Here is a 27,426-nt window from a genome sequence, read left to right as displayed (position 1 = left end):
GTGTCACATTCATAGTTTTTGCGGTATCGGCTGAAGACCAGAGGCGATTTTTTCACAATTCGAACCAGGGAGGGGTCTCAGGGGGCGTTTGCCGGGACATGTAAAAGTAGTAGAAAATGACCAATATTTGTGTCGAATTCATATTTATCGAGGTCGCTCAGATGTATATTGATATCCACGGGGGGATAGGGGGGCCAGGCCACCTAAACTTTGGCTGGCCCCCTAAAAGTTTCACGGTAGGCTTGCAAATGAACTATAATATGGTGATGAAGTTACATTTTTTACTTCGTTACAGTGAAATCGATCATGGAGTGAATATATATATCGTATTAAAAGTAAAATTATTGTTAGTTACATATGACACTTTCAATTACGTTTTTTTAGCGTATTGTATACATATTATATATATATATATATATATATATATATATATATATATATATATATATATATATATATATATATATATATATAGAGAGAGAGAGAGAGAGAGAGAGAGAGAGAGAGAGAGAGAGAGAGAACGAGAGAACTGCACGAATAATTTTTTTAGTGACTTTTCACCCAAAATTGGAGTAATTTCATCTCCCATTTAGCGACTTTTTGTATCAATCTGTTGGCAACACTGGTACTCCGTTTGGGAGAGTCCCGAATTGAAGTTCTGGTGAATATGGTCGTTGTTGTGTCGTGAATTGTTTACATGTCACCGGAGTTTGCAGAAGCGAATGCGAATTTCGAAATGTCGTGGCAAGGGCAATCAGATGAAATAGATATGGACACGGAAGTACTTATAAGTTTGATAGAGGACAAACCTGAGCTCTGGGACAAATCGAATGAGGAGTACAAGGATAGGTTAAAAGTTAGAAATGCGTGGAGAAGCATTTGTATTCAACTAATAGAAAATTTCGAGAATTTGAGTGACACAGAAAGGAAAAGAACTGGTAAGTTCTAATTTTTCCTTTTTTCTATTTTGTTACTAAAGTATTATTTTGATTACGCTATTAGCCGTGTGCACCAACGAAATTTAAATCAGAATTACTTAAACGCGTTCAATATTAAGGCTGTGTCCAACCCCTGGAATGCGTTGGGATTTCCCTATATAATAACATGCCATATTTCTTTCCAAAATATTATGAAAACCATTTACTTTATACATTTCAAAATTCGTCCAAATGTTTTTGCTTGTTCACTTTTACTTTTTCTTGCTAGGGTAATATTAAAGCACGCTAATTAAAAATTAATTTTCAAGTTTAGATGTGGTTTCCGGACTTTTGTTCCACCATTCTAAAATCGACTCTGATTGGTTGTCGTCTTTTGTCACTAACCTTAGTTTAACAAAGTAACAAATGAAGAAAGCATACCAAACTTATAACAAATAACAAATATAATGTGGATGAATGTGGACCAGTGGTTATTTCAGGAATTGGCCGAGGGTACTTTTCCCCGAGAACCATGAAATTCCCTAGGGACCATGTATCCTATGCTCAATGTGGATTCCCAGTATTTTCGTTACTAATACATTTCATCCCCAGTATACTGAACTTTGCCACCACTTAAAAAAAAAAAAAAAAAAAAAAAAAACTTCTGGAATCCACTGATGGGGAAAATCATGAAAATGTTATTCTAATGTCTTTTACATTCTTGTCCTCGTTGGCGTTTGCCTACAATTCCCAGTTAGCATAGGTAAAATAAGTTACACATGCAAGTAAGTTGTGAAAAAACAACATTAAAATGTGTGGTTCATAATTATACAATTATAATGCAAAAACTAGTTTGTAGTGATAAGATAACCTACTACAGATTGGTACGTATTTTTTGTTCTCATTTGTTCATTACTCGAGCAGACGGTTCTGCCAAATTTTGACATGTTCTTACATTTTCAGGTTAGCTTAGAGCTTTCTTTTAGCAGAATATGTATTAAATGAAAAGCTCCATTACTACTTGAGGATTGACTTCAGAATGGCTTAGTATCGTATAAATAAAGTATGGACGTACTGCATAAAAACTACTGTATGAAACATGAGCCAACTTGTGCTACGTGGCCACCAAAAAGCACGAATGCTATCTAACTGAGTTAGAGCAGGAGTGCAGTAGGGAGGCCCGAGCGATAGCAAGCGTTTGCATCCATAGGGAGCAGGTGTGTCAACGACGGGGTATACGCATAAACGAGAACAGTGGAAGAGCACACTTACACATACAATAATTTATTTATCACTAATAATTCATTTCAATATGCTGTGATAGACAGTAATTACTTATATTCACACTTCCATTCGTTCATGCAAAATATTTCATGTCGTATTTTACCTATGAATTTTCTATTTGGTAGAACAGTCTGCTCGAGTGAACAATTAATATGCTTACACGTATACCCACCATCGCAAATTCGCCTGTTCCCTACGGACGCACCTCGACTATAGCCCTCCAGCTTCACCTTGGCGTAAACCGTAATAGGTTAAAAATAGCTTGTAACTAGCAGCTTGCAAAGTTTGGTGCGTGGTTTCGAGACGTGTGGCTTTCACTATCTGTAGCTGAGTTTGTATGTGTCTTATACAATTGTACGCAGTTGGCTAATACCACTCCAGGAGTAAGTAGATAATAAGTTTTACGATGAATAACTGGATAATAAGTTTTAAGCTGTTTGCATGGAATTTCGACAAGAAAATACTGTATTTATAGACATAACTTTTATGCCCTCCTAAGGTTAACCTTTATTGGAAAATTGTGTGGCAAATACATTGTCGAAAATTGTGAAGTTTTACATCACACGATTATGCCGGCTAGGCTAAAGCAGACAGACGGTGATTATGGGAAATGAATGAAATGGTAGAATGAAGAAAGTTGGAGGAAACGAGAGAACCCCGAGGAAACCCACGCACACGGTGTTTGTCCACCACAAAGTTCACTTGGCGCGAGCTGGGATCGAACCAAGGACACCATGCACCAGAGGTGAACGCTCTACCACTGAGCCACCGCGGCCCCGATTGTTTAATAAGTAACTTGATTCGATATTAAAGGAAAGAATTTGAACCTTTTAATTTGGTAACGGTAAGATTATAATACAACTACCACATGACCAATGAAGCTACACTGTAAATTCTTTAAAATGCATAAATTGTATTATTGAATTATAAAAATTACCAACACCATACATTAATTAAGATTAATCACATCGAAGTAGTATTGTTCACAATGCGAGACATGTGGCTGCCCCATCTCGTTAAAGTCTTTCTCGTATTATCTTCTGTTTCAAAATTTGTCTCGTGGGCAACAAAAGTGAAGTCGGAGCACTATATTTTCGATGTCTGCCATGGGACTGAACCTACTTCCGATACAAAGTAGTCAGCCAGAGTATTTCTAAGGCAGTTAGCTGCTCTGCCACCTTGAACAGTCTGTGCTGAAATATCCTCCAACCCCACAACTGTCATTGTATCTTCATAGTTGTACCCATCCTTTTCTCTCACAAAATTGTGTAGGACTGTACAGGCTTTAACAATATCAACTGCAAAGTCAATGTCAACATTGAGAGGTCGGTGAAAAATTCTCCACTTATTTGTCATGATACCAAAGGAACACTCAACATACCTTCGGGCTCGACTGAGGCGATAGTTGAATGTCCTATTCTTTTCGGTAAGATCTTTCCCACCAAATGGCCGAAGTAAATGAGCATTGAGAGCAAAAGCTTCGTCTCCTATGAAGAAATAAGGAACGTTCGGAGATTCTGTACCTGGTAGGGGCTTTTCAGAAGGCAAGTCGAACCTTTCTTCCTCTATACTCTTCCATAAGGTACTTGCCTTAAAAATTGTTGAATCACTCGCGCTTCCATATGCACCAATGTCAACATAAATAAATCGATAATTTGAATCAGAAACAGCCATCAACACAATTGAGAAAAATGACTTATAATTATACCACATGGATCCGCTGTATTCAGGTTTTATAATCCGTATGTGTTTCCCATCCACAGCGCCTATGCAGTGAGGAAAATTTGCGCGTTTTTCGAAACCTGCAGCAACAGATTCACACAAGTTTTTTGTTAGTTCTGGGATAAATTCTTCAACAAGGCATGACCAAATACTGCAGCAGACTTCTCGGACAATTTTTGTAATAGTAGATATTCCCATTCTGTAACTGTAGTGAAGATCTGTGAAAGAACATCCACTAGCCAGGTATCTGAAATGAATAATAGATAAAAATAATTACTTTTGTGATGATAATTCCTAAAATCAAAACTTATAAATTTACAATGTCTTTTTTTTAATTCTTAAAACGTAAAACATGTTATCGATATCTATTTCAGGAAATCAAGTTATTAAAAGATGGAGAAATACTAAGGACAGTTGGCTAAAATGGAAGAAACGAGAAAAAGAGACTAAGAAATCAGGAGCTGGTGCACCTAAAATGCGGAAATATTTATACCATGAACAATTGAAGTTTCTGGAGAAAACTTTAATCCACAGGCCAACCGTATCGAACATGAACATTGTAAGTGGTGAACACAGTGATGGTGAAAGTCAACCAAATGATGAAAGTCAGCCTGAAAATCCACATGAAGAGGAACAGACTGTACAACCTGCACCTGTAACAACTACGCCGCAGAAATCTACCAAAGCAAGAAAAAAGAGAAGCCTTGATGAATTTGAGCAAAAAGTTCTCGAAGCTATAAAAATCGATGAGCAAGAAAACAGACACATGATGTTTTTTAAGGGCATCATTCCTACGCTTAAAACCTTTAGTGAGAGGCAAATCGTGGACTTTCAAATAGGTGTTCTACAGCTGTTAAAAAATATTCAGATTGCAACTCCCAGTCCTGCAACACAATCTCCTTCAGTACAACCACAACAGCCGGTATATTGCCCTCCATCACATGCCTCAATTGTAGGCCCTGACCAGTATGGTCATACGCCACCATCGCATTATTCACAGCCATTTCCCTCTACTCAGTCACCCTTATTTCATCAAACACCACCCACTTTCCAAAAGTTTCCACCTGTTGCTTTCCACCCACCACTCACAATTTCAAATCCGCATCACCAGCAGGCTCCCTCAACTTCCACTTACCATAGTGGAATAATTCAAACGATTACAAGTCCAACTGATACTGGATCTGTTGCTTCTGAAGACACACAATCTCCTGCCTTTACAGATTATTCGGATATTGATATTTAAATTTCTTTGCAAGTCATACTTAATTAATTAAATGTTTATATAATTGAATGGTTTTTATAATAACATAATATTGTAGCTACGTTTGAAAGAGATTTCCATTATCTGTAATTTGAAAGAAGAAATGTAATATTCTCTTGCAACTGTAAATTCCCTTTACACAGTATGATTTGAGTGAAGTTTAATCCCATTATGTTGAACACAAACCTAACATTTTAAAAAATGTAAATGTCTCTTGTTACTAGAATAAAATTATAAACAAATAGAAATTCTCTTTATTTTAGCGGACCATGTTTAGCTTGAGGCTACTCTGTTACCTAACCCTTGTCAAGTTTTACAATAAAAATATAATTTTACTAAACGATGTAAATTTCTTGGTATAAGTTTTTGGTATCTTTGTGTTGGAGACGCGTACAAAAAAGTGGCTATTAAGGTATACAAAAAATATGTACAATTTTAGTCTTCTACATTAGAAAAGAAAGAAAAAATGGTTTATTAGTCAACATGAGCTCGAAAGTTGGTACCTACCCTAGTAAAAACTGTTTACATTGTCTAAAATAGTATGTACTGTATACAATATTATAGTAAATATATAGGCTATAATGAAATCAACATAGTTGTTGTATACTAAATTAATATATTGTAGATATTAGTTTTTATATTGTAATTTATAAAATTTAGAGTATTATCCAATTATAGTGTGCTTCAATTTTATACAAAGGTGTATTGTTCGTTAGTCGATATACAGGGTGTTTAAAAACAACACCGACGTTTGAGAGGTGATTCCTGACACCAAGATAAAACAAAAAATATAGACCAACCTAGGTGCACAAATGCTTCCTTTCAGAGTTACAGGCTGCCGAAAACATGAAAAAATCAACTTTATAGGTCCATAGCTCCAAAATTATGGGATCTACCGTAGTCGGGTCAAGACCACTTAAGGAACTAGTGTTTGCCCTAACCAAATATCAAGTTTCAGAAACCTGCGGTACTTCCGCAACAATTTTTACAAACGTAGTTGGTGAGTACTTCGAATTATATGCCCGTAGCTAAACTCCCTCTATAAAAATTGTTGCGTGAGTACCGCAGGATTCTGAAACATTTATTTTTGGATAGCGCACAAATAAATTCCTCAGTGAAGTCTTGACCTGACTACGGTAGGTTCCAAAGTTTTGGAGCTAAAGACCTTTAAAGTTAATTTTTTTCATGTTTTCGACTTCCTATAAGTCCGAAAGGAAGCATTTGTGCACCCAGGTTGGTCTATACTTTTGCCTTATCTTGGTGTCAGTAATCACCTCCCAAACGTTGTAGGTGTTATTTTGAAACACCTTGTAGATGCTCAATATGGCAAAGTATATCGGTATGGATATATATCGGTATTTTCGGTATCGATACCAATAATGAAGAACATATTAATAATAATAATAAGGATGACCAAAAATATTCGGATTTCGGAAAAACTCCAGGTTTTGGAAAAGCTTTAGAACCACACTAAATTTGGTCATATCTATTATTTGTCGTAAGAAGAATTCCACTAGTATTATACTGGCAAAGGGAGTACTAGAACTGAAGAACTAATTTTACATTAGCTTTGAATGAAATGACAACACACAATCAAGATGTAGTTTCAAATACATGAAAAAAAAAAAAAAAACATATAACTACTGGATTAAGTTTTCTAGTAATAAGGTTCTAAATTTTGTATTACGTCCTATGGTTCTGTTGGCTAGGCTAAAAGAGACGGTGATGATGAGAAATGAATGAAATGATGGAATGAACAAAGTGGGAGAAAACGGGAGAACCCCGAGAAAAACCACACAAACGTTACTTGTCCAACACAAAGTTCACTTGGCGCGAGCTGGGATCGAACCAAGCACCCCTGCACCAGAGGTGAATCCTCTGCCACTTACCCACCACGGCCCCCTCGTTTTATTGAAGTGAAACAATTTAACATTAACTTATTTCTTCACAATTCTTTTAACACAACAAATGTTCGTCGAAAGTTATTCGCGTACTGAATTGAAAGAGAGAGAGTATTTAAGACAAAATATTTAATTTGGATTTAAAACTTTAATTTATGACCCCCTTCATCGTAACTTGGTCGTGATAATCGGTCCTGACTAAAAAATATGAATTGTAGGGGGGAAAATATGACCTAAAATGTGTTAAAAAGTCTTTCTAAGAAAATATTCAAAAATTAAAAAAAAAAAAAAAAAAAAAGAGGTTGCTACCCGTCTTTCCAATCTGCCTTTTGCAGGTCAATTTACGGTCGAATCTGAGGATCATGTAGTATTTGCTTACTTTCAACAAGTTTGGACTTTTTTTTTTCGATTGGAAACTTATTTTGCCCTTAGAAGTAATCCAAAATGGCCGAGCCTAATATTTCTAACTCAAAAATACGAATTTGGGGAGAAAATTATAATGACCAGTCTAAAAAAAAGTAATAATAAAAAAACAAAATCAAAAATTTAGAATTAAAACAAATTGGATGCATTGGTCCCAAAGTTTTGAATTAGTAGACCTAAGAAAACAAGTCCCCTTTTCAGTGGTCTTTGAAAAAGAGACTTTTTGGCGTGAAATTATTTCCCTCCCCCTTAGAATTCGAAATTATCACAAGGAAAAAGGGGACCCGGGAAAAATGTTATAGAAATCTTATACTCTGCCTAGCCATACATTATTATTTTTATTACTAATTTAGTCTAAATTCAGTGGCGGATCTAGAAGGGAAAACATGGCGGGCTGCCAGAACCCAGGCTATAATAGATATATCATGAATTTACTATAAACTTACAGAAATATATAAATAATATGTTAAATTATTTTTGTCACTCAAAAAACTGGGGGGCCTAGGCCCCCCTGGCCCCAGGCTAGATCCGTCACTGGCTACACTATTCTATTGATTACAGAAGGGACCTGGATCCATCACCTTGGAAATTCAGCTGCGAATATATGTAAGGTACTATTGATAAAGGAATTAACTTCTTGTGTTGAGTGTTTCGTCTCGTATATTGTAATGAAATGTTTTAACATGTTTTTTCTTCAATATCTTATGACTACACGAAATTGACTCAGATCCTTTCTTCAACCATCTATTCAATTACATTAAATTTAACGTTATCTATGTGTATAAAAAATACAAATTATCTTACCTTAATGTTACAGCCAACATTTCTGGAGGTTGAATACAGTTCCTAAATTTTGAATTCTGCCTCTGCAGCTGGGTCCGTATGCGATCCAACAACTGATCAAAAGATGCGATAGACATACGAAAGTAATTAAAGAATTTTCCTTCGTCTTCCCTTAACTGTGGAAACAGTATGGAAAAATCTCCTTCAAGATACCGCTTCTCTAAAAAAGGGTGAACCCATATGTGTCTCTGACGCTTTTTTTTTTCTGCCTGTGTCTTAACAAGGCGAGTAGAAAACACATTTTGCGTCTGTCCATTACAACCACCACAACACGACAAGAGTCACAGAGTTTTGTTTCTTCAGTTGCACAGCAACCCTGCTCGCATATTTTTCATCCACGGCAAAACGCCGGATAATATGAAAGGGGCCGAAACCGGATCCGGCAAACAGCCGGAACCGGATCCGGCAAATCGCCGGATAATGTGAAAGAGGCATAATACAGCTCATGGACGTAAAAGTCTTATACTACACTCATTAATGCATTACAAGTAACAGAGGAGATATGTAAAAGTTCTACACGTATGTGATACTAATACTACAACTACTACTGCTAATACTATTATTACTATTTCGATTACGAATGCTAGTGCTAATTCCACTATTGCCGCCACTGCTACTACTGTTACTATTACAACTACTGCTACTACTTATTACTATACTAATACGGCAGCAAATACCACTACTGCTATTACTAGTAATACGAAAACAAAACAATGCAAATGAAATCTTTGAGTTTTACGTCCCACACTTATGCCGGCTAGGCTAAAGGAGACGGTGATGATAGTGGAATAAATGAAATGAAATGGTGGAATTAATAAAGTGGGAGGAAACGGGAGAACGTCGAGAACCCACACACACGGTGTTTGTCCACCACAAATTTCATTTGGCGAGACCTGGGATCGAACCAGGGACCCCATCCACCAGCGGTGAACGTTCAATCACTGAGCCACCGTTCCAGGAACACCTAATCCGCCCTGGCGTCTTGGTGATTTATTTTATCATAATATTTTGTTATATTTGTAGTATCATACTATGATATAAAGAATACAGGAACATGTAACATCATTTGGTATTTGGCTTGCTAATTGAACATAACTACAAATTGCACTGATTTTATGAGCACGCCAGTTCATGGTTTTGGCCTCCGTGGTCTAAAGGTAGCGTACCAAATTCTACTTAGTAGGTCAAGTACTTGACTTTGTCATACGTTCTTTAGGTAACTACGGCTCAGGCTGTATGGATGATGATGGGATGAATTGGTGGAATGAAAACAGTGGGAGGAAGCGGGACCACCCCGGAAACTCCCACGCACACGGTATTTGTCCACCACAAAGCTCACATAGCATCTGGGTGGTAGTTCTGTACGAATCCAATGACTACGGAATAACGTACAGAAACTCCCTACTCTGTAAATATATACTGCTAATATTCGTAAGTTTCAAGCTTGTAAAAGAACGTAGCTGTTTTGTCTTTCTATTAAGGTTTACGATATTTCTATCGTATCTTGTCTGAGCTGCAAAACGAGAGGTATTACATTTAGGGATTGGTCCTTTAAAACATTTAATTAAATCGAGAGGTGATAGAAACATACTATCCCGCGAAAAACGTACATTTTCTTTTGTGACAGATGATAACACTACTTCAAGTTTCACTATTGAATTCATATTGTTTGGAAATCTTCGTTTCATACTGTGAAACGATACTCACTTCTTTTAGTTTGGTATTAGTACTGGTAACTCCTCTAATATATGCAACAAGTTGAAACTCTTAGTCATAGATTAAAAATGTAGCAATACACGTTGAAACCGAGCTTGGCTAACTTCAGCTACTTCTTTTTTGAATAGGAATTGGTGGAAAGTATTCTTGGGATGCTGAATTCTTGGAGGAACATTTCCTTACGACTCTGATATATTTAAGAAAGCCGTATCTTGATATCTCCTATTGTTTTGATTCCTGGAAACAAGAATTGAAATAGGAAATGATAGTTAATTGGAACCACTTCCTGTTGATCGTAAAAAAAAGCCGTATCCTGATTTCTCCTATTGTTTTGATCTATGGAAAAAAGAATTGAAATAGGAAATAATAGTTAATTTGAACCACTTCCTGTTCCGGTAGGGTGTTGACAATAATTATGGTATGTTGCCTAGAGACGGTAAATCGTTTGGACAAAAATGTTCTATCTGTTACTGTTTTTGTTCTATGGCGAGGAACGTTCAAACATAATATGGCTAATTTTAACAAATTCTGCTTTGATCAAAGCTGCCACGGAAATGGAGGAGGCTATTCTTGAGACAATGAATCGATTGCAAAAAGCCACTTTTTAATATATTTTACCATTTTTGCTCTACGGAAATCAGTATTGGAACAGGAAGTACTAGTAAATTTGAACAATTTCCAGTTTTAGTAGAGTTATATGGATAGTGACGATATGTTTGTTGAGAGGCTGAATCGTTTGCTTAAAACTGTTTCTAGCTATCTGCTGCCGTTTTCATTCTATAGCGATAAACGTTGAAACCGTTATTGAAACCAGAAGTTATAATAAATTCTAACTACAGCCGAATTTAGTATTGTAGATATTTGTCTTTAGACTCTAAATCGTTTGCAGAAACCACTTCTCACTATCCGTTATCATTTTCTTTATATATCGACAAACGTTGAAATCGGAAATGGCTAATTTGAAGCAATTCCGGTTTGAGTAGAAGGTTAACGGAGGAAATAAAATATATTCTTTGGATACTGAATTAATTGCAAAAGACCACATCTTGAAGCATTTACTATTTCTATTAGGCGGAAATTGGAAATTGAAACCGGAAGTAATAGTAAATTTCAACCATTTATAATTTCGGTAGAATATTTTGTGTACCCATGATGTTGACTCTAGATGGTAACTCGTTTTCAAAAATCAGTTCTCGATATGTTACCGTTTTATGCTATGACGATGAAAGTTGAAACTGTTGTTGAAACCGGAAGTAATAATAAATTTAAACAATTTTCAATTTTAGTAGAGATTGTGAATGACCATGATATGTTGCCTATACACGCGCAATCGTTTACAAAAAAAAAAAAAAAAAAAAAACGTTTTCATGTATGTTACCGTTTTCATCTATGGGTTAAATGTTAGAACCGGAAATTGCTAATTTCAACCACTTCTGGGTTCAATATAAAGTTAACGGATGAGATGGAACCTATTCTATTCACTGGATGAAGAATCAATAGGAGAAAACCATTTCTCTATACAGGGGCGGATCCAGGACCGACTTCTGGGGGGGCAGTGGGTTGTCATAATGCTACTTTTAAGGGTTCCAAACTCTGGGATGCATTTTATTTATATATATAAAAAAAGAAAGTTTCCTCTTCTGGGGGGCAATCGCCCCGATCGCCCCCCTTGGATCCGCCCCTGTCTCTATATCACTTTCTGTCTTTGCTTTGGTATCTGTCAACAGACACACGGATGAAACCGCTCTATAAGATTTCCGACTTTATGCACAGCACAGTTTGGTAGTTTAAAACCTGTCTTTGGTTCCATAAATATTATTAACACTAACATATCAATGATACTCTTGTGTATGATTCAAAAAGTTAGCCGTGAAATTTAATCTAGATTGCAAGTAGTTGTGGAAAGGCCTCTTGCTATAACAGATTTGTGGATGTTCAGATAAAACCAACATAATATTTCTATTTCACAACGGGTGAGTAATGCATAGGTCATTTCTACTGTATATCAACTTCACGGACCAAAGCGACTTGTGACTTGATGTGAAACCATTTGTTAGTTCTTCAAGGTCAATAACAACAAAATAGCTAATACTAGCACTACACGCGACCCATTACTTCGATAGAAGAGGCAGATTCAATAGACGTGTTTACGTATAAAAGAAGCCCTCCGGCACTTAGGCTGGGTGGAAGCAACAACATTCTATGCGAAAGAACGCTGTTTGTTCTATCTGTTCGAGTTTGCTTGTGTGTCTGTCTGTGTGCGGCCTGGGGATCAGACGAGTTGACAAAAAGTTACTAAATTTTAATAACGGATACTTTTGTCCAGGCCCCAGACCAGGACCAAGTGGTTTTTATTTAAAAAAAATCGAACCAGGGGTCTCACGGGAGGGGGACGTTTACCGAGACATGTAATAATATTAGAAAATGCCGATATTTGTGTCGAATTCATAGTTTTCACGGTCACTGAGATCAATGGTGACACTTTAATTAGCGATGACTTTCAAAATCTACTACCATTGCGTGCGGGCCGGGGTCACCGGGAGGGGGGAGATGTACAGAAACACGTAAAAATAATCCAAAATGACCTATATTAGTATCAAATCCTTAGTTTTCACGGTCGCTGAGATGAATGGTGATTCTTCCAGAGGCGTTGAATTCTAAATACAGCTCCCATCGCTTGGGAGTCAGAGGCGTTCTTTTTAAATTTTGAACCAGGGGGTCTCAAGGGGCGTTTCCCGCGATATGTAAAAGTAGTAGAAAATTACCGATATATTTTCGTTTCGTTATTCAGTTTGTTTACATAGATATTTTATCTGACCCATACGAAAAGTGGTTATTTTCAGCTAGTTATTATTAAATGCAAGAAATAAATTATTAATAATATACAGGGTGGCCCAAACGTACGTATACAGTACCGAACTGATCAACTCATTGCATTTTATATAATTTCTTATTTTTATCCATCAGGTAGACTTAGTTTCTTTATTATTTGTTCTTAATATGTTTTTACTTACATCTTAAGCTCAGAAGAGCAGAAGCAAATAAACTCATACACTAGAATGTTATAGTTGATCAATACAAAGGTGTATGCCTACGTTTGGACTACGTGAACAGATAGGAGTGCATTTTGAAAGAAAGAAACGAAAATGTAAACATACATAACCGTATTTGACTTTACATAATCTATCCTAAACCGCGGTCACTAATCTAAGATAACGTAGGAAAAAATACAAGAAAGTAATTAATAATAATAATAAATATGAACATATAAAAATATATTTTGAAAGAAAAAAGTTCCCCTGGTAGAACTTGTTTACTCCATACGCCGAAACGTTAACCAGAGTTGGAGTGGGTGAGTGGGTCAGTGGGTCGGTGGGTCGAGTTTTCTGAGTGGGACGTGGGTCAACGGCATGTGACCCACCACCCACCGTGACCCACTGCGACCCATCACCCACCATGACCCACTCTGCTCACTGCATTGTAAACAGCATTTTCTGAACTGCATATTTTTTTTTCACCCTCGACTCTAACCATAGAAAGTAAAAACTAAAAAGAAGAAGAACATTGAAGAAGCAGTTGAAGTTAAATTTATATCATGGCAGTCACGGTGGTTCATATCAAGGACTGCCTAATATCAATACTAGGCAGTCAACTAATATCGATCGTTTTCGATTATTTTTAGAAATCAATCCTATATATAGAAAATGCCCCCCCAACAAAAGGGAGTTTTAAAAAATGATATTGAGATTAGGGCCTAACTATGTATATGCCAAATGTCATTTCAGTTGACTTTGATGTTGATGATCACACATACATAGTTATATTAAATTTTTATATAATAATTCATACATTATAGGTGATTCAAAATAAAACAAGTTGTTAGCTCCTCTAAAAACTCTTAGGCTGTGTCTGAAAAGTCAAGAAGTAAGTCCTATTGCTATTATTACAATTGCAAATATGATCAATTTCCTAAAGTTCTGCAAGAGTGCCTGAAGTTCTTTCTTCAATAGAAACAAATGAAAAAGAAGAAAAAGAAGGCCTTGAAAATAAAACGTAGACAAATTCACCAGTGCTCAGAAGAAGCTGTCTACAATGCACTGAGCAGAATGGGTTGGTGAGTCACAGTAGTTCGGTGGGTCAACGTGGGTCAGAACGGATTGTTTGGTCAAAGTGGGTCATGGTGGGTTGTGTGTCGCAGTGAGTCATATCCTGTTGACCCACAACCCACTTGAATCACTATATCTACAACATATCACAGTTTCAGTCATTTTTACCTAAATGCAGAACATTACCATTTTAGCTTACTTTCAAAAAAGTCATCTCGTAGTGTTCAAACGGCCAGTGATTATTGGCTGTGCCCATTAAGACTTTCTCTCAGAATCACAATATCTACAACATATCACAGTTTCAGTCATTTTTACTGAAATCCAGGACATCAACATTTTCGGTTATTTTCCAGAAAGTGGCCTGTAATGGCCAAACGGAAATTGATTAGTGTGTGTGCCCATTAAGACCTTTTCTCGGAATCACAAGATTTACAACATATCACAGTTTCAGTCACTTCTGTCGAAATCCAGAACATCACCATGTTCCGTTACTTTCAAGAAAGTGGCCCGGTAGTGGCCAAACGGTCAGTAATTATTAGTTGTGCCCATTAGGACATTTTCTCAGAATCACAATATCTACAACATATCAGAGTTTCAGTCATTTCTAGCGAAATCCAGAAAATCAACATATTCGATTACTTTCCAAAAAGTGGCCCTGTAGTGGCCAAACGGTCAGTGATTAGTGGTTGTGCCCTTTTCTCAGAATCACAAGGTCTACAACATATCACAGTTTTATTTTTTCGAAATCCAGAACATCATCTTCGATTACTTTCAAGAAAGTGGCCTGGTTGTGGCCAAAGGTCAGTGATTAGTTTGTGTGCCCATGGAGACCTTACAAGATCTAAAACATATCATTTTTCAGTCATTTGTACCTAAATCCAGAACATCACCATGTTCCGTTACTTTAAAAAAGTGGCCCTGTAATGGCCAAACTGTCAGTGATTAGTGGGTATGCCCATTCAGACCTTTTTCTCGGAATCACAAGATCTACAACATATCACAGTTCCAGTCATTTTTACCGAAATCCAGAACATCAACATTTTCGATTACTATCCAAAAAGTGGCCCTGTAGTGGCCAAACGGATACTGATTAGGTGTTGTACCATTTTCTCAGAATTACAAGATCTACAACATATCACAGTTTCAGTTGTTTTTTTAAGAAATCCAGAACATCACCATGTTCCGTTACTTTAAAAAAAAGTGGCCCTGTAGTATAGAAACGATCAGTGATTAGTAATTGTGTTGTGCCTATTAAATCCTTTTCTCAGGATCACAATATCTACAACATATCACAGTTTCAGTCATTTTTACCGAAATCCAGAAAATCAACATTTTCGATTACTTTCCAAAATTGGCCCTGTAGTGGCGAAACAGTCAGTGAGTAGTGGTTGTGCCTATTAAATCCTTTTCTCAGAATCACAATATCTACAACATCTCACAGTTTTAGTCATTTTACTTAATTTCAGAACATCACCACTTTAGCTACTTTCAAAAATGTGGTCTCGTAGTGTCCAAACGGCCAGTGATTATTGGCTGTACCCATTAAGACTTTTTCTCAGAATCACAATATCTACAACGTATCACAGTTTCAGTCATTTTTACCGAAATCCAGGCCATCAATATTTTCGGTTCTTTCAAGAAAGCGGCCTGCTTCTGGCCAATGGTCAGCGATTTGTGGTTGGCCTATTAGGACCTTCCCTCAGAATCAGCAATCTACAACATATCACAGTTTCAGTCATTTTTACCGAAATCCAGGACATCAACATTTTCGGTTACTTTCAATATAGTGGCCTGTAATGGCCAAACGGAAACTGAGCAGTATGTGTGACCATTGAGACCTCCTCTCGGAATGGGGGGCGCGGTGGCTCAGTGGTAGAGCGTTCACCTCTGGTGCTTGGGGTCCCGGGTTCGATCCCAGCCCCCGCCAAGTGAACTTTGTGGTGGACGAACACCGTGCTCGTGGGTTTTCTCGGGGTTCTCCCGTTTCCTCCCACTTTCTTCATTCCACCATTTCACTCATCTCTCATAATCACCGTCTCCTTTAGCCTAACCGGCATAAGCGTGGGACGTAAAACTCAAAGATTTCATTTCTCCTCTCGGAATCACAAGATCTACAACATATCACAGTTTCAGTCATTTCTATCGAAATTCAGAACATCACTATGTTCCGTTATTTCAAGAAAGTGGCCCGGTAGTGGCCAAATAGTCAGTAATTATTGGTTGTGCCCATTAGAACATTTTCTCAGAATCACAATATCTACAACATATCACAGTTTCAGTCATTTTTAATGAAATCCAGAAAATCAATATTTTGGATTACTTTCCAAAAAGTGGCCCTGTAGTGGCCCAACGGTCAGTGATTAGTGGTTGTGTCCTTTTCTCACAATCACAAGATCTACAACATATCACAGTTTCAGTCATTTTTACCGAAATCCAGAACATCACCATCTTCGGTTACTTTCAAGAAAGTGGCCTGGTTGTGGCCAAAGGTCAGTGATTAGTTTGTGTGTCCATGGAGACCTTTTCGTGGAATCACAAGATCTATAACATATCAAAGTTTCAGTCATTTTTACCTAAATCCAGAACATCACCATGTTCCGTTACTTTAAAAAAGTTTCCCTGTAATGGCCAAACGCTCAGTATTTATTGGTTGTGCCCATTAGGACATTTTCTCAGAATCACAATATCTACAATATATCACAGTTTCAGTCATTTCTATCGAAATCAAGAACATCACCATGTTCCGTTACTTTCAAGAAAGTGGCCCGGTAGTGGCCAAACGCTCAGTATTTATTGGTAGTGCCCATTAGGACATTTTCTCAGAATCTCAAGATCTACAACATATCACAGTTTCAGTAATTTTTACCGAAATCCAGAACATCACCATCTTCGGTTACTTTCAAGAAAGTGGACTGGTTGTTGCCAAACGGTCAGTGATTAGTGGGTGTGCCCATTGAGATTTTTTCTCGGAATCAGAAGATCTACTACATATCACAGTTTCAGTCATTTTTACCGAAATCCAGAACATCACTGTGGCCTTGTAGTGGCCAAACGCTCAGTAATTATTGGTTGTGCCCATTAGGACATTTTCTCAGAATCACCACATCTACAACATATCACAGTTTCAGTCATTTTTACCGAAATCCAGAACATCACCATTTTCCGTTACTTTCAAAAAAGTGCCCTCGTAGTGTTCAAACGGCCAGTGATTATTGGATGTGCCCATTAAGACTTTTTCTCACAATCACAATGGTTACAACATATCGCAATTTCAGTCAATTTTACCGAAATCCAGGCCATCAATATTTTCGGTTACTTTCAAGAAAGTGGCCTGGTTGTGGCCAAAGGTCAGGGACTAATGGTTGTGCCTATTAAGACCTTTTCTTAGAATCACCACATCTACAACATATCACAGTTTCAGTCATTTTTACCGAAATCCAGAACATCACCATGTTCCGTTACATTCAAAAAAGTCGCCCTGTAGTGGCCAAAGGTCAATGATTAATGGTTGTGCCTATTAAGACGTTTTCTTAGAATCACCACATCTTCAACATATCACAGTTTCAGTCATTTTTACCGAAATCCAGAACATCACCATGTTCCGTTACTTTCAAAAAAGTGGCCTAACCGTCAGTAATTATTGGTTGTGCCCATTAGGACATTTTCTCAGAATCACAATATCTACAACATATCACAGTTTTAGTCATTTTTACCGAAATCAAGAACATCGCCATCTTCGGTTACTTTCAAAATAGTGGCCTCGTGGTGGCCAAACGATCAGTGATTAGTGGTTGTGCTCATTAAGACCTTTTCTCAGAATCACAATATCTACAAAATATCACAGTTTCAGTGATTTTACCGAAATCCAGAACATGGCCATCTTCGGTTACTTTCAAGAAAGTGGCCTCGTTGTGGCCAAACGGTCATTGATTAGTGTTTGTGCCCATTAAGACCTTTTCTCAGAATCTCAATATCTACAACATATCACAGTTTTAGTCATTTTTACCGAAATCAAGAACATCGCCATCTTCGGTTACTTTCAAAATAGTGGCCAAACGGTCAGTGATTGGTGGTTGTGCTTATTGAGACTTTTTCTCAGGATCACAACATCTACAACACATCACAGTTTTACTGATTTCCATTGAAATCCAGAATATCACTATGTTTGGCTGTTTTCAAAAAAGTAGCCCTGTAGTGGCCAAATATCAGTGTTTGGTGGTTATAGCCATTAGGACCTTTTCGGAATCACAATATCTACAACATCACAGTTTTAGTATTTTTGTCCAAAATCTCGAATGTCGTTTTCTTCGGTTTTTTTTAGGAAAGTGGCCTCATGGTGGCCAAACGGCCAACGATTTTTGGTTGTGTCCATTGAGACTTTTTCTCAGGAACAATATCTACAACATAACACGGTTCCAAGCAATTCCACCGAAATCCAATTTCCATAAAGATTGTTCGGGGTCCTTTCTCATTTCGAAGGAGCATTGCCTCTGCAAAACTTTTCTGTGAAAAACTTCAAAACCCGTATTTTGTACTTTGAAGTCATCTTTGCATCGGCAGAGTATCGTTTCTTTATTTTAGTCCTTTTAAATCAAAGGTACCCTTTTTTAAAAGGGATCCTTTTCCTCCTTTAACCTGTTCTCCGAAAGAAACAAAAAAAACATGTGTGCATTTATTTTCGGTCTAGCATATATGTGCCAAGTTTGAAGAAAATCAGATGAATAGAAATCCTTGTGAAGCTATCTCCTTTATGGTTTCACTTTTTGGACTTGACAAGTCGTTTGTCCCGAAGTCCTCAATTTCTTTATTACCTGAAATTGCATTGTAAATAAATGCACTTGCAAATTTGCAATATTATATACTGTAATTTCTTAGCCGATACAATTTTCTGTCCCCGAAAAACAAGAAAGCACCCGTCAAAAGCAATTCCTCGAACTTTCCCCTAGAATTTATAATAAGAAAGTTTTTTGTTCCTCTCTCTCAGAGATTTGCATCCCTTTTACCTTTAGGGCCACTCAGTGACAAAAGGTACTCACATGACCGTTATATACAGACATGCTCTCAGGTAGGTCAGAGATTGGGAAAGTAGACGATTTTTAATAATAATAATAATAATAATAATAATAATAATAATAATAATAATAATAATAATAATTATTATTATTATTATAACAATTAGGTATACAACTAAGGTCCCATCTCTTTATCTTGTATGAGAGGCCCGCTAGTCAGATAAGCCATTGGTGTTCCTTATTCTGTGTTTCTCTCTCTTTCTGTGTCGTGTGGATGTTTGTTTTGGGGTGTTAGGCTTTTATATTAAACCTTTACATTATATAATCTTTTTCCTTTTTACGAGATTTTCTTTTGGAAAAGGAAAGAAACTGCTTTCCTCTTATGTGTGTTTCTTACCATTCACCTTGTTTGAACTGCTTAGGTAAGATGATTTTGTAACTTTTATGTCATCCATTGCCATCACGATAATAAAATGGTAAGTCTTAACAATGTATTTTATTCTCTTATTTGCAGTTTGCCACACTGATATATTTGTAACAAAATTGAGGTTTGGTCCAACGCCTTTCGAACGTGCAACCAACCCAAGCGCTGAGCTTTTTGGGTTGCCTGCTATTGCAGGAAAGGGAGAATTGCAAGTGGTAATGCACTTTTGGAGTCGTGTATACAATAGTTCTGACAACCATACCCGTTCAAAAGCCTTTGATATTTCGAGATACACTCCCAGTACATATTGCCATCGTAGGAAACCGTGGTTATGTAGTCTACTACTCTCACTAATTGTGCTGTCTTACTGTCTTGTAGGCGAAAACCAAATTGATGTGTGGGTATCAGAGAATAAACTTCAGCATAATGTTTCAGCCTGGTGAGCAGCACATGCTCAAGTAGTTCCTGGTTGTTTTCCTTTTAGTATCTGCCTATCTTGCCTTTATTATTCGTCTAACAAGGAGGGTGTCCGAAGTGTAAATCTCAGATTTCAAAAATGTTTGTGCAGATCGTTAGGGGGCTCATGGAATAAAGATAGCCACAGCAAATTTCGGCGGAACCCCATATTTGGGTGGGGCAGTGCCCCATTTTCGATTTTTGGCTTTCGTAGTAAAAATCGGCATTTTGATTTGAAAATTGACTTCTTGTTGTCGACAATCATTGTCATTCGTCTTCATTTGCTTAAAGATACTTCAATTGTGGGTCGGGAATCAGTGTATGCGGGGCTCCCCCTCACAAATGTCATACAATTTCCCCCTTCATTTTGACAAGCTGAATTCAAATATGTCATTAAAAGTACTTTGTGGAGCACATGTGCAGCACAGATCTCTATCTAGTTTCTGGGATGCTGAATCACAAGTAGAAAGAGAACTGAAGGGCTTGAAATAGGAGTGTGGCAGAATCCGTGCTTACTTTATGGATTGTATGTTTTACAGAAATGAAACTGCTCGAAAAAGTGTCATATCTTCGCCTTATCTTCGCCTTATCTATACAATAATGTCCCTTATGTCTGTCAGTGGAAAATTAGTTATGCCATTATATATTGTATTGCAAGAACTAACAGGACAGTTTGGACCACAGGTTAAGAAAACGTTATTCCAGCCCCAAATGTTAAGCTTTTAGTTCCTAACATAGGGAATTAAAGTGTCTTGCTCGTAGATTCATGGTCATCTTTTAACGAGGAAGAGATGCAGCAACACATTCCGGACGACAAAACGCTATGTATCAGATCCCACCATGATTATCTTGGGCTGTACAACCTTGGGATGTTTGGGGCTTTAGAATGTGGAAGAATTTTGTACGGAAAATAACAGATTTCATAATTTTACACTAAATTGATATACTTCACCAACGTAACAACATTATAAAATTGCAATCGCTAGTTGATGAACAACTATCATCGCCAAGGTACCATGATGTGTTCAAATATAGTTTTTATAAATTCGGATATGTAGATGCGCGATCGCTAGAATTTGTTAATCGAGTGAGTTTCTCATTTTCCTTAAACGACACTATCATATGCGATGAGTTCGAAGATATAACACTCCTGAAATGTAGATGGTGCTGCAAAAGTCTTTGCGCGACACAATTTTCGACACATTTCATTTCTGTAGAATATAGAATCCATAAAGTAAGCACGGATTCGGCCACACTCCTATTTCAGGAGGAAATGCAATTTGTAAAAGTGAAATGATGTACACAGCATTCATTAGGAGGCTTCACGTGTTCAAAACGTATCCAATTTACTAACATGTATGTAAACATATTGAACCTAAACGCCAGCGAAAACGCAATTCATAACGCGCCATAAGACACTGGCTTCCTAATGACAGATACGCAATCCCTATATAAAACGATAACTCGGAACAACGTCTGTCCAAGTGCGCGTGCACTTTGCGAATGGAGTAAACAGGTTTGTCGCGCATGGTTTAAACAGCGTCAAATGAACTGTGAGTGTATTTAGCGTTGTGCACACAACCTTTTCGTTGTTTTAACGGCTGTTTACCCCGCCTGGGGTACTTTTTAATTATGTTTGCACAATACAGAATTTATTGTGCTCTATTTTTGAATACTAATTTTATAATTTTAAAATACTCATAAGTACCAAATAAATGCATGCACAAAGTTTGTCCATGTCTAAATTAGTTTATGGACAGAGAGGCATCGTTGAAGCAGTAGTTGAGTAAGCAAATGGAGACGAGTCCTTGCTCCCGCACCCTAGGTAATCCAAAGTCATTGGATTAGCTAACGTCTCTGCAGTTTTCTTTCGTATGCTGTTTCTTCGTTATGTTCCCTATACTATTTCTATTAGTCACGAAGTGACTAACGGGCTTTCTAGTACACGTATCAAAAGATTCTGCAGTTGCATACTTGCTATCATTAATTACAAAATATTAAATATTAAAACAATTTAAAGTGAATATCACCTCACCTACATTGTAGTATCGTTGTTGCTATTAGTTCCGGTTGAGCGTTTCATTTCTATAAAGCATACAATCCATAAAGTAAGCACGGATTCTGTCAAACTCCTATTTCAAGCCCTTCAGTTCTCTTTCTACTTGTGATTCAGCATCCCAGAAACTACGTAGAGATCTGTGCCGCACATGTGCTCCACACAGTACTTTTAATGACATATTTGAATTCAGCTTGTCAAAATGAAGGGGGAACATGTATGACATTTGTGAGGGGGAGCCCCCACACACACACTGATCCCCGTCCCACAATTCAAGTATCTTTAGGCAAATGAAGACGAATGACAATGATTGTCGACAACAAGAAGTCAATTTTCAAATCAAAATGCCGATTTTTACTACGAAAGCCGAAAATCGAAAATGGGGCACTGCCCCACCCAAATATGGGGTTCCGCCGAAATTTGCTGTGGCTATCTTTATTCCATGAGCCCCCTAACGATCTGCACTAACATTTTTGAAATCTGAGATCTACACTTCGAACACCCTCCTTGTAAGAGCAAGTTCTCTAATATATTTCCTTTCGTCCGTTATCATAGCCAAGAGCAAGTTTTCTGGATGGGCAAAAAATGTGTTTCTATCAATTACAGGCTCTTCCACTTGCCGAAGAGTTTCAGGGAGGTATCTTGTTGTAGCAATTGCTTCAAAAGGATGTTTCGAACCATCTGAAAAAGAATGGCTTGTTTTGATTTTAAACCACAAAGGCACGTACGAACACAATATAAAAAGTTTCAATTCTTTAAGACCTTCTGAGGGATTTTCAGTACTCATGTAAAACCTTAGAATTCTGTTTGCGGTTGTCAGCCAACTTGAGTGCGACATAGGACCAGGGTCTCGATAGGACAAGTCTTTCGGACATTCCCCTGCATTTACTGATCTTAAAATATCCAAAAGATACTGCTGGTCTCTGCTGAGAATTTACGGTCTACTTCAGGGATTATGCAGTCAACTCTTTCAAAGTCAACTTCAGGTAATCTTTCACAGCCATTAAGCAGTTGACCGATCGGCCCACTAAAGGCTTTAGGACCTGTTGTTTCCCCATCAACGTGTTGAAATAACTTAATTCGTCCAAAGAAATGTCAACTTTAGTCAAGTAGGAAATTATGCTGGAAGCGATATCAGTAGAAGCTCCCGAAAGAGTGATTACTAGATTTTCTGGGCGGTTGTGAATTGCTGGAGTGTGGATACGATACGGGATGTGAAATGAAAACCCAACAGCTACCCCGCCATTTACCCGACGTGCTGGTAAAGTATTATCTTTGCAAATGATCGTATACCCTCGTATTTTGCATTTCATTTTAGGAGTCATATGTGTTTCGTTAAGGAAAAAAGCATTGAGTTTCTCCTCGAGTAACAGTTGTTCAAATAGTATTTTGTGGGTGCAGAGAGAACGTATGTTAACAAACATAAAAACAATACCCATAATGTCCATACTGTGATGATATTTTGTATTTTTGCTCCTGTTTATATTTTTGCGATATGTGAAAAAGCCCTTTCTCTTTTCCTACTTCAGAAATGACCTCTCTAATACTCAGAGTACATTTTGGGATATCTAGTTGGCAATTGAAGAAGATTCTGTATGAATACTGGAAGCATAGTGCACATGGTTAAAGGCAAAGAACCACGGACAAACCTGAAGAAGAGTGTCAAGGAATAGACTGAAATTTGCCAGCCTTAAGTATACTCTCTTCACAAACTGAGGTAGCAAGATTTCAAGTTCAAGTGTTGTATTCCAAAACGCAAACTGTGACGACTCGCCTAATCTCTTATTACGCCATTTATTAAATGCAATATATTGATCACTAGAGGTTTCACAGTAACAACTATAGTCTTCTTACTGAAGAATATACAGAGCAGCTGCTGATTATATATAGTTCTTTTAACATGAGATGTTTTCAGGAGAGATTTGTCCTTCCCTGATGTAGTGACATCAGCCTTGACTAATATCTGATTCCATTCCGATCCTTCTAACCAAGTCCCAATCGTACTCATAATAGTTATTTCAATATGAAGCCTTCTCATCATTACCAATATTTTGTCTTCTCCATACTTCTTAGGATATTTCCATTGCACTTCTTTCATCAGGGCATACATTGATTGATCACATGTAATAACTGGTGTGTGGTGAGAGTTAAGATGTGAAACTACTTATGAAACAATATCCATGGATGTCGAACGATCGCTGGAAGATGAACGGCTTCTTCTAGTAAAGGTAATAATGCGTGTTGGGATTTTGGAATACTAATATTCACATTCTTTACAGTGGTAGGCTGCCCATGATATCGTCTCATCAGAGGATTCGGCTTCACTTGTAATTGCTGTGTACACAGAATCAATCCAGTCTGTTGCTGCTTTTATAGGATTTGAAGAAACTGGATGAATATGGTTAACTGTTGCCATATGTGTATCACGTATGTCAGTAGGATATGCAGGAACTGTGGTGTACCAGTCTTTATTTTCCTGTCCATCTTTTCTGCACAAATACTGGAAAATCTGTAGTATGAGGATAGTAGGTTAGAATGTAGCACGGAAGGATATTGAATATTGAATATGAATATCCTGGATACTATCTGTTGCTGACGAAGATGAAGGGTTGTGGTCAACATTCTCTGTAGGTGCAGTGGTGAATACATCAGTGAGGAGGTTTGGAGGACACATAACTTCATAGTTTTCAAATAATTCAAACAAACTATTAGTTACTGTTGCAGAAACCTGCTGTACTCTGTCGTAGGAGACACAAATTCCATACTCAGATAATGTCACGTTTTCTAGCTCTGGCATGGAGCATAAGATCTATGAACAAAGGGGATGCTCTTTCTCGTTCGATAGGGTGCTGCTGTGATTTTCAAGATGGTGCCGTTTACGTTTAATGCTGTCAAACCGAATCAACTGTGTTATTGACAAGGCAGCTGATTTTGGCTAGTAAGGGTTTGGTCTTCACAACCAATGGAAGATCCTTCCAGTAACATCTGGACAAAGGACAGCACTACGGTTGGCACTGATGTGGCAGGTGGGGACTGGTTGGTGAAGGAAACATCGAATTTGGGGAAGTTGTTAAACATATGACCACGATCGATAGTTGCAGCTCGAACCAAATACATGTCGCTCATAGAATTGAAAGAACCAGCATCAGGAATGGCATCTCCAACATCACCTTCAGTTTTTTTTTTTTTTTTTTTTTTTTGAGGTGTTTGTAATTGAAGATTTCTGAAATATTCTGATTTGTTAGTCTGTTCTGTGTTGAAATGCAAAATATGTGAACTGAAATGGATGCAAAAATGAAAATATTCATATTTCGTCATGAAGATATTATTATGTCTCTGGTATAATGACTTGTAGTGTTTGTGATTCCGGATCCAACGGTGCATAGATCAAGTATGTCGGATCAATAGTGATTTCATTATGCATATTTGAAATCTTCGAAACTTCTGCACATTCAGGGCTTTTACCATATTTTTATGTCAAATATATTCTAAAAATTGAATATGTCAGGAAGTAATAAACTCACAATAACCTATTTGGTCTTGTTACAAAGATCGTTTTATAAGCTATAATAAATGTAATGGGTGTTTCCATCACTGTGAGCCCGTTGTGTATTGAAATGCAAAAATATGAACTAAAATGGATGCAAAAAGTGAAAATATTCAAATTTCTCCATGAAGATATTATTTTATGAATATGACTCTGACATTATTATTTGCAAGGTTTGTGATTCCGGTTCCAACAGTGCATGAATCAAGTCTGTAGGATCAATGGTTTCTGAGTTATGATAATTTAAAGTTTCAGTTGGTCACCCATATTTGTGACGTCACTGCGGCCATGCGACGTCACTACCAGGTTGTGTCCCGGTGTTTTTCAGGCTTCCTATAAATGTACTTTTATCCTGAAAAATTTCCCGCTTGTAGCCAGTCATGAAATATTTTGGCACTATTCTACTGCACTAAGAGCGAGCTAGTGAACTTACGTTCCTGGGCCTGCAGCATGCTAAAGCCGGAACGTTAAAGGTGTTCTATTTTGCATGTTTTTCCATTGCTGTCCAAAGGAATGGGAAACACACACACACACACAGTCTTTCCCATTTCTAAAGGAAACTGCTGGCTACACTTATTTCCAATTGTACACTTGACCCGACTTGATGCACATAATAGTGGGCACAAAAATCGGGTCTTTGGTTTCCGGAAAATCAGAACCGGTTTTTGAAATGTTTAGAAAACTGTTTTCGCCGAAATCGGTTTAAGTTTTCTCCAAAACTCATTCGGTTTTTCGCCGGAATCGGTTTCGGTATTGTCCAAAACAGTTTCAGTTTTTCCAAAACTGGTTCTATTTCTGACCAGAATAATGTTTTGTTGTTCTCCGAAAACCGATTCTGTTTCCACAGAAATAATTTTGTGTGTTTTGCAAAACACTTTTGCGCTTTTAGTTTTTACTGAAACCAGTGCGACTTTTGCGAAGCCGGTATTGGTTTCTCCTTAGGAGAAGTCACACATGTTTTAGATCTTCAAATCGGCTTAGTTTCTAAATCAAAATTGGCTTTGAGAGAACCGAAACCGGTTTTGGAGAAAACCGAAACCAGTTTCGGTGAAAAACCGAACCGGCTTTCGCAGTGGTGCTATTCTAATTTTTTTAAAGAACCGGTTCTCTCTCTCTCTCTCTCTCTTATATATATATATATATATATATATATATATATATATATGAGAGATATAGTACATGCATAGATAAATAGTAGATAGATAGATATAATTCTCTTGTGACATCTACACAGCATACAAATGGTGACAAAATTATGTTGAGGTTGAGAGCTACTTTCGTGGCTAAGCGGTTAGCGTACGCGCCTTTGGCGTGGGAGACCCGGGTTCGATTCCCGGCGGGAGCTCATGTGGTTCGGATTCCACTTTAATCAGTAGGTCCACGTCTCATATAGCCTCGCTGCTGAACGGGACGTTAAACTCAAAATCAAATCAACTCAAAATTATATTGCACTTCGGATGAATTATGCAAGGTAGGTGGTTGTCAAAAGGCCTTCATCCAGCAATGGATCAGCAATTGTTAATAATGTTATGTATGAGTTTCAAATGTAAAAAACCCTAACTACTTCCCTCATATGATCCTATTTCTCATTCTTGAAATTTGAGCATTTAAGATTAAAGAATAAACGTCTATACCTTCTTCTGAGAAATCGTACGTTTAACCTTGTAGCTGTAAGAATTTCTGAAAATGAGGACACTTAAAACTAAATTTACCATTACCCCCGCCCTCCATTAATCTTCTCGTATGTACAGAGCAAAG

At 37.4% G+C, this 27,426-nt stretch overlaps 1 protein-coding gene across 1 annotated transcript; it reads left to right on the top strand.

Annotated features, from left to right (window-relative positions):
* The first annotated feature begins 697 nt into the window (after positions 1–697).
* Positions 698–5,342, top strand: LOC145675576 (uncharacterized). The gene is made up of 2 exons (XM_081746094.1): positions 698–938; positions 4,298–5,342. The coding sequence occupies exons 1-2, from the start codon at positions 698–700 to the stop codon at positions 5,164–5,166; spliced, it is 1,110 nt and encodes a 369-aa protein (XP_081602220.1). The 3' UTR covers positions 5,167–5,342.
* The last annotated feature ends 22,084 nt before the right edge of the window (positions 5,343–27,426 follow it).

The sequence above is a fragment of the Thermobia domestica genome, chromosome 18, assembly GCF_964235325.1.
Source record: "Thermobia domestica chromosome 18, izTheDome1.hap1.1, whole genome shotgun sequence".
Classification (NCBI taxonomy): domain Eukaryota; kingdom Metazoa; phylum Arthropoda; class Insecta; order Zygentoma; family Lepismatidae; genus Thermobia; species Thermobia domestica.
The sequence above is the reverse complement of the archived record's forward strand: the minus strand, read 5'-3'. Positions and strand labels throughout refer to the sequence as shown.

Coding starts and splice junctions, on each gene's coding strand:
- LOC145675576 (XM_081746094.1), top strand. CDS start 698: ATGTCACCGGAGTTTGCAGAAGCGAATGCGAATTTCGAAATGTCGTGG. Junction 939..4,297: donor CACAGAAAGGAAAAGAACTG/GTAAGTTCTAAT, acceptor TATCTATTTCAG/GAAATCAAGTTATTAAAAGA.